This window comes from Pygoscelis adeliae, unplaced genomic scaffold (genome assembly GCF_000699105.1).
Source record: "Pygoscelis adeliae isolate BGI_AS28 unplaced genomic scaffold, ASM69910v1 Scaffold129, whole genome shotgun sequence".
Lineage (NCBI taxonomy): Eukaryota > Metazoa > Chordata > Aves > Sphenisciformes > Spheniscidae > Pygoscelis > Pygoscelis adeliae.
In genome coordinates this window covers 665919-674360 of record NW_008825431.1, presented here as the reverse complement: position 1 = coordinate 674360, position 8442 = coordinate 665919, and the positions used below count along the sequence as shown (strand labels likewise).

At 44.7% G+C, this 8442-nt stretch overlaps 1 protein-coding gene across 1 annotated transcript in view; it reads left to right on the top strand.

Annotated features, from left to right (window-relative positions):
- The first annotated feature begins 3983 nt into the window (after nucleotides 1-3983).
- Nucleotides 3984-8442, top strand: part of NET1 (neuroepithelial cell transforming 1) — a 7742-nt gene continuing 3283 nt past the window's right edge. Inside the window, exons 1-8 of the mRNA XM_009331025.1 lie at nucleotides 3984-3995; nucleotides 4355-4462; nucleotides 5275-5442; nucleotides 6227-6289; nucleotides 6736-6832; nucleotides 6955-7031; nucleotides 7528-7785; nucleotides 8046-8216. Coding sequence (XP_009329300.1) covers nucleotides 3984-3995; nucleotides 4355-4462; nucleotides 5275-5442; nucleotides 6227-6289; nucleotides 6736-6832; nucleotides 6955-7031; nucleotides 7528-7785; nucleotides 8046-8216 — 954 coding nt within the window. The remainder of the gene's footprint in view (nucleotides 3996-4354; nucleotides 4463-5274; nucleotides 5443-6226; nucleotides 6290-6735; nucleotides 6833-6954; nucleotides 7032-7527; nucleotides 7786-8045; nucleotides 8217-8442) is intronic.

Sequence of the window (8442 nt, the reverse complement as noted above, 5' to 3'; positions counted from 1 at the left end):
GAGGTGCAGGCAGCGATTTTAAAAACAAACAAAAAAAAAGTCTTTAAAAAGAAACAACAACTTCGTAGTCCCTGGAGGGCGGGGGGGGTTGTCCTGGAGGAGTGGGACCAGGGAGCCCAAACCGGGATTTTCGTTAAAAAAACGCCTGTGTGCTCTTTCCACTGACAGGATTTTTCCTAATTAGGGCGTTTGTTTGCTGCATAAACAAAAAAACCCACCTCATGGGGGTTGGTTGGGGTTTTGACTTTTGTTTTGAAGCATTGTTATTTTTATCATCTGTTGTTATGTAGATGAGAATTATTGCATTCTTGGTCGATGCTCGCATGCCTCCTGCTGCGACAGAAGGCAAAAGTTCAGCAGCCAGGTAGGGTCTGGCTGCCCTGGGCAGGGTTTTATTGCCGAGATTAGCGGTGAGATGAGGTGGAAAAGAAAAAAAGGCGGCTCCAGACAGCTCTGGGGCTTGAAGGGCTCCTGTCTGAGTCGCCAGTCTCTTAAAATCCTGGCTTTAAAACAGCCAAACTTGGGCAATCTCATTGTGCAAAAGGGAAACCAGATGTTGGGAGAGAAATAACATAAACCAGATCTCTTAAAGAAGAGTAAATCGCCTCTAATTCTTAAAACCTGTATTTTCTGTAGGGTATAACCAGCACACTGGGTATCTGAAGTTAAATGTTGGGTCTGGGCTTGAGTAATGAATTGACTCCTAAGCCAACACCCCTATTGATGCCAGCTACTGAGTTGCTATCAAGAGCCATTGAAGTTATCAGCGGAGCGTGAGGCCAGATTTCTCCCTTGGTCGCGAACAGCCTGTTGAATTTGAGAAAGGCAAGGGTTGTAATCTCCGTACCGACATGTCAAGCTGGAGGCTGGTTGTTGGGTTTGAGTGCAGACAGCCGTTTTCAGAACAGAGCTTGAGATTCAGCAAGCTCCTTGCGCGTGAATCTTCAAATAAGATAGTCAGGTGGTGATGATTTCTGGCAGGAATTATTTGAGTGGGTGATTAAAATCCCTTTTTGCTGATTTGGCTTACTAGGAAAAGTTTTGCTGCGTGTCGTTTTTAGATTTGTCACCGTGTTTGTACACGTTTGGGACTGGCACATAGGACATTGCACTCTAGTAAGTGATCCTTGTAAAAACCACTAATTATTACCTGGTATGGTGGAAAGGTTGTAGGCGTGCATACTGCTAAAAGAAAATGTTTGTTGCTCAAAAGCAGAGCCTGGTTTTCTTTTGAGCACCAAGGTGCGATCTTTTCGCAATGTGAAGAGTTAACCTGCACTTAGAAGCACTTGAAGAAATTCCACTAGTGTGAAGTCTTGTCTGCCAGCTGAGGCACCGAGGCACAAATTTAGCTTTTGTGTGTATGTTTATGATATATTTATATTCACCTTTAATAAAGAGTCCCCTGGGAAAAAAAATTCTGAATGGAAGCAGAAGTGCTGTTGAACTCACTGGGGTTTTAATTATCTGTCGGTGCTGTAAAGCTTAACACTACTAGCTTGTTACAGAAACTTTCCAGACTTCATTCTAATCTGGGCTTCTGTAAGTAATACAGCGTGGAGACAGGCTAATCATTGTTTGCAAGTACAGAACTAAAAAAAAAATATTGAGCCGAAGTTATCCATAGCATGAACTGTACTGAGTCTCGGCTTACACCGCGACTGAGTTTGACTGCAAGTGGAGTACATGACCCCAAGCTGAAACGCAGATCTCAGAGAAGGTGAGGTTTCTAAGGAGAGGGATTTTTTTTTTCCCCCCTCCCTGCCTTGGATCAAACGATATCGCTGGAAGGAGAAGAAGAAGAAACAGATGCAGTTTTTTGGCAGTTGAGCCATTCATGTCTGAGAATACTCGCAGGACAGAAAGTGGGATTTGTTTCTCTTTGAGAGAGGGGAAATGGCCTTTTGCTAAGCTGAATTTATAGCGTACAGAAGTTTTTCTGTTGGCCGAACACCCCAGGGGAGCACATCGCATGTACAGAAAACGCTCTGGTCACGCCGATCTGTGCGAAATTCCTCCCTCCTCAGAGCAGAGGAGGGTTCCTTGGGAGCCGTGCTCCCCTTGTTCAAGAAAGCAGTGCTTTTCGCTTCAAGCCTGTCTTTGCATGTCTCAGTATGTCTCGACTGTTCAGAAAAGCGGCGATCTATAATCCCAGGGAGCCCAAACGGAGAGGCAGAAATGCCTTCTGCCAGACCTTGTGCATATGCATGTGTCGCTTCAGCCTAGCACAGATGTGCTGGGAAGGCATTCACACATGTCCCTTAGCGCAGATAGTGTGTCATTGTATCTCATGTCTGGAAAGGCTGCAGAGTTGACCCTTTAACAGCGAGCTGCGAAAGACTGTACAAGCGTCCTAAAGTACTGAGGTTTCTTGCTATTAATTTTCAGCGTCACTTTTTTCTTTTCCATGCTATTTATATCGCTGGCCTTGACAGAGCTGTGTGTGGCTTATGTCTGTATATTTTCTGCTTACATTCCTGCAGTTTCTTAAGCTTCTCTTGGCTGGCGTCCCTTTATTCTTGTACACTGATACATGGTTGTCTAGAAGTAAATTACCTATCCTTTTCCTCCACTCAGAAACGTCTGCAATTAATTAAAGTTTCCTTGTCTTCTTCTGAGCCCAGCCTAACTTTCCAGCCTTCTGCATAATCCTCTTCCTGACTGACTCAGTCTTGAGCGCAGTGGCTCATGATTGGCAAAGGAAAGAAGCGACCGCAGTGTTCCCGGTAGCGTACCTAAACCCAGCTGAGGGTCGAGTTCCCAGGGTTGAGGACGCTCTCTTGCAGCTTTTCCTCATTTCTGTACTACCTTCATAGTCCTGAGATTACCCAAAAGTTTCAAGCGCAGCTTTGAACATGCTTTGCGCTGTGCCAAGAGGTCTTTCTGTTCTGCATCACTCATGAATTGTCTCTTTTCATGTTTCCCCCCTGCAACTTTGAAGGCTTAATTCAGTGCGAGCTAACCTCCTCTGTTGCTTAACGCTGCATGTAGGCAGACAGACGGGCCACTCCTCGGGTCATGTTGCTGAAATCAGATCTTACATATGCAGCTTTTATGCTTCCTCAGTCTCATGACTGGAATCCAGCTCTGTGTGTTCCTATTCCCCTTTTTTGTTTTCAGCGTTTGTCACTTCTGTTGCTACGCAGAAGCAAAGGGTTTGGGCACCTTATCTTGCAATCTCAGACTGGAAGCAGAGACAGCGGAGAGCTTGTCCTAAGCAGTCTTTTCAGTCTTGGCCTTTTAGCCTTTTGAAATGTAAGAGGAGGGACTCAAATGTAATTAACCAAAAATGCCTGATAAAGCTTTGGTAAAATTTCTACTGAGATGAACTCAAAAAAGAGGCTGCTTCCATCAGCTCATCTGAACTTCATGCTAAGAATCTTCCTTGTGATGATGAGTCACGTCCAACCATCTGCCAGATGTTTAAGAGCACTGGGGCACCTCATGTAGCCTTTCTCCTAGCTTTAAGCTCCGAGTCCATCTCTTCCTGGCGTCCCATTGTGCACACCTTTCCTGTACAGTCCTAACAACACAATATTTTTGATATAAAATACGTAGGGTTGCCAGCATGATTTTAAAAACTGATCTGAGCCTAAGCAGCAGGAGGTTTCCGTGGGGCGTTTCCTTTTTCTTGGCAGCATTTCGGTCAGGACAGAATTGAAAATGCTCTGGGCTCCCGGCAGGGATTAGTGGTGTAGAAAAGCAGAAGCTCTATCTTTCAAATCTAAACAACGTGTAAGAAAAATTATGATGACTTGCGGGGGGCGAGGGGGGAGCAGAAGGGGGAGGAAGCTTTGTAAACTGAAGGTTTTAAACTTTATCCACTTCGTGTGTGTGTGTGTCCCTCGCAGGAATGTTCAGCATGTGGTCATTTGCTATTTGTTAGAATAGCTGCTGAGGCCGTCCTGGGCTCCGACGGCTATTTTTCTCTCCAAAATTAAAATGGAAAAACGCATTCTTTCTACAAAGGAAAATATGGTAAAATGGAGAAGCAGGTCACAGCTCCATCTTTAGATGACAGTCACTTGCCTTGCAGAGGAGAATGCTTCAGTCTATTTATGTTCAAACCATAACGGTCCCTGTTTGAGCCCTGTTTTGAATTCTGACTGATGTGTATGTTATCTTGCCTCTTTTACACTGGGCAAAGTCTCTGCAGTTTAATTGCAGCCTTAAAGTTCAGACAAATATTTACAGCCTCTGCTTTCCTTTTAAGATGAATGGCTACTTCAAAACACTCTCTTTGCTGTGTTTCCCACTCCTTAAGTGGGTTCTTGCTTTTTAAACCTGCCTGGGCAGCTTGAGAAATGAAGTAGGAGTCACAGCCAGTACAATTTGTTCTCTGCTTTATTTACAGGAGCCAAGCAATAAGCGGGTTCGGCCTTTAGCACGGGTCACATCCCTGGCGAACTTGATCTCTCCTGTGAGAAATGGTGCAGTTCGACGCTTTGGGCAGACAATACAGGTAAAAAGCAGAGTCTTTGAGTCCTAGAATTCTAGAGACACAGGGAAAGTACTGGCTGTATGGGGGTAAAGCAGGCACTGGGATTTCAAGGCATCTCTTGAAAATCTCCTATGTGATTCACGCAAGGACAGAAAGCTTGTTTGGGACTTGGGGATGAAGAAGAGTTCAGGAGTTCAGAGGTAGGTTGCTAGATAACCAGGTTATTGAGGGTTTAAGCAGTAAAAAAAAAATAAACTCATTCAGATAGGGAGAATTACTTGATAAACTGTTCCAGTACTTGAGATGCATGTATTGGAGCACATGCTTAAATGTGAACTGACCCTGCTGCTCAGTGATCTTTCAATAATGTTAGAGAAGTGTTGCCTAAGGAACACTACACCCCATGCCGATAAGACCGTTTCTGTGTCTGCGCTTTAGTAACGTTGCAAATCACAAGAGCAAAGTTCAAGTGGCTCCTGATTAGCCCTGTTATAGGTGGAATTATGATCCTAGTTTATTTACTTCCTCATACCTTGGAAATAGACCCAAGCTTTACCTGCCCGTCCTCCTCCCAAGCCCTGCTGCTGGATCAGTGCAGGGAGAGGCACATGGAAAAGCTTGCCAATCCCTGGGCTTTCAGGGCATTCTCAGCAGCTTGATTAAAGTGTTCCTTTATCTGAGGAAAAGTGTCTGGGTGTGTTTTCCTGCCCTGTACAACAGAGGAGGATGAAGGATTGGGAGGCGTATGGATAATACTATAATACTTCTGTACTTCTGAAATGGTGGCTCTACATATTTTTTGTTTTACTTTTTTTTTTTTTTAATCCCTATAGTCGTTTGCCCTTCGCAGTGACAGCAAGTCCCCTAGCTGTGCCCAGAAGTCATGTAGCAGATCTGCTGCTCCTACTCCTCCTAAAAGAAGAAACAGCGTACTTTGGTCTGAGATGTTAGATGTCAACATGAAAGAGTCCCTGAGCACCAAAGAAATTAAGCGCCAGGAGGTAGGCTGTCTGATAAACAGCAGAACTGGGAAAGGCAGCCGAGGCCTTGGCTTGGGCTGTTTCCTCGGCAAGTAAAGGAGTAATGAGCATCTGTGGGTGACTGTATCTTCCTGCGCACCTTCTTTTCTAAAGCGCTAGATTTATTTCTGCATTAGGCATGGGAAAAGGTAGGCTTCTCTCTCTTGAGTCACTAGGGAGTTTGTCTCCCCAGTTTGGCCCTTCAGAGATGCCAAACTCTTTCCATGGGGGTGCTCCGCATTTCTGAAATTCGAGAACCAGGCAGACTGGTTGCTTTGCAGCAGACCCAAAGTCAGGTTCCTTGAAAAGCCAGCTGTCTTTCTCTTAAAGCTCTTGACAATTGGTTGGAAGCCAAATAGCAAGGCCTTGGCTTGCCTTTTTCCTGTAGTTCTTAGACAAATCTTCTAGTGACAATACAGAAGCTGACTAAAGACGCCTGGGATTTGACCTCTGTGGTTTTCTGCGTTTTGTTTTTTTCGTACTTGCCTGTGTAAAAGCAGTGATTTAAAAGGCGCTAATATTTAATTTGGCTTGTGCGTGAGCGTCAGAGCTTTCACACAGTTGTAAGTAATGTTGCTTTCTCGGAGCTGGGAAAGCCGGCAGATTTACTCGAGGTTGTCATGCCCAGGTGGCATACAGTGATTCAGATGGCAAAACCGCCTATTGAAGCTGCACAGACAGGATGTACATTATGTGAGCTGAAAGGCTCTTTCAGAGAAAGACCGGGATTAAAAATGACTCTCGATGCTTGTTCCCTTCCTCGCAGGCGATATACGAAATGTCCAGGGGAGAGCAGGACCTAATCGAAGACCTGAAGCTTGCCAGAAAGGTGAGTGGTTTTTCTCCTGCCGTCAGTAATCGTATTGCAGATAATAAAGAAGTTTCTTTGCACCTGCAAACATTACATATCAGCTTTATCAGGCCCAGAATCCACAGTTTGAAAGCTGGCCTGGAAAGTTGACGTGAGCAGTCCTACAGTACTGGTTTGATTGCAACAAACCCATCCAAAAAAGGATTGCGCTTTGCAGTCCTGCAGAGCTAGTTGGGGAATCCCTCTCTCAGATGAGAACAGTTCAGACAGGAAAGTCCTTTTCATTTGAAGGCCTTGATGCCTTTGTACAGAGGTGAATCTTCTAGCGCTCAAAGTCGATGTTACTGTTTCTGTTGGCTTCACTTCGTATCTGTCCTGCGCGTGATATATCCCCTCATATTTAAATTGTCAGCTTTTGGGCTTGGGAGATTTGAATATATTTTAATACTGACGTTCTTTGACAGGCCTATCATGATCCCATGCTGAAACTCTCTATCATGTCCGAGGAGGAACTCACCCACATATTTGGGGACTTGGATTCTTATATTCCTCTCCATGAAGGTAAAAGCAGCTGGATCATTTTCACATGATGTGCTGACTAAGAGTTAAACCCTGTGCTTTCTCACATTAGAACAGCTTACTGGGGCATTGATGCAATTTCTATTCTTATGTTTCAATTCCAGACTTGTTGGCAAGTTTAGGAGAAGCAACAAAACCAGATGGAACAGTGGAACAGATTGGGCCCATTCTTGTGAAGTGGGTGAGTACATAACTTCGAGGCAGCAGGCTAAAAATGCGCTTAAAGAACGTTTAAAGCTAGAAGCCGAAAAGCTGTGGGCTTTTGTGGCCTTGAGCGAAAGATTGAAACGGAAATCCTGGCTACACTGAAAACAATGGGAGTCTGTCAGCCGTAATGGGCCACGATTTCACCCTGGAGACTTACACTAGTGTGACTGCAATTACTTGCTGATTTATGTTTGAAATGTCTATATCTTCTGGACTGTTTGTCACTGATGGGATTTCGATACTGTTACCGCTGTTAATCTCTCAAACATCTGAACTTCAAAGGCATTGCGTGCAGGATGCCCTTGTTCTCACAAAAGACTAGCTACACATACAAGATAGTCTGTTAGCTTTTTCTTATTGGGCAGGGTATCGCAGTAAGGGAAGTAGAACTCCCCAAGTTTGACATGTTAATGTGATTTACTTTTCCTACATAGAATTTGACTCCTGAACATTGTTCTGTTCTCCTGCAGTTACCACGACTCCATGCCTACAAAGGTTACTGTAGCAATCAGCTGGCAGCCAAAGCACTTCTGGATCAGAAGAAGCAGGACCGGAGAGTGCAGGACTTCCTTCAGCGCTGCCTCGAGTCTCCTTTCAGCCGCAAGCTAGACCTTTGGAGCTTCTTGGACATTCCTCGAAGTCGGCTGGTCAAATACCCGCTGCTCCTAAAGGAGATCCTGAGGCACACTCCCAAAGACCATCCCGATATCCAGATTCTGGAAGAAGCCGTAAGTAACAGTGATTTCATGGTCATTGTTCTGACATAAGCATGTCATTCTGGAGCTTCAGAGAGCTTTGTGAAACCCTCAGCGATTTCGTGGGGTGGTTTTCTCAGTGGACACAAATCTGTGACTGTAACCCCTCGTGAAAGCAAATGAGAGATCAGTCCACATGGATTCCATCATCTGGGGTTCTTAAATAGCACTTGAAGGGAAGATATACAAACAGAGGCCACTATTTAATCATTTGTAAATGTTTTGGTTTATAGATATCTATAATCCAAGGAGTCCTCTCTGACATCAACCTGAAGAAGGGGGAGTCGGAGTGCCAGTATTACATTGACAAGCTGGAGTACCTGGATGAGAAGCAGAAGGACCCGAGGATTGAGGGCAGCAAAGCTTTACTGTGCCATGGGGAGCTGAAGAATAAAAATGGACATGTAAGTCCCTCGTGTTCGTGGTGATTAATTCTCAAGTTTGGAAACCTTCCCTCAGAGGTAGTTAAAACTGTTTGCCTGTTCTAGCAGGACCAGAAGCCCTTCCATCCTTAGGGTTAGTTTAGACAATTAGCTAAATTTAAAAAGCAGAAGAGAAAGCACCTGATGGTAGTCTGCATTTCAGGGTGTAAGGGAAAGTTTCCTGCTGCCAGCTTTACAATTGGCATTG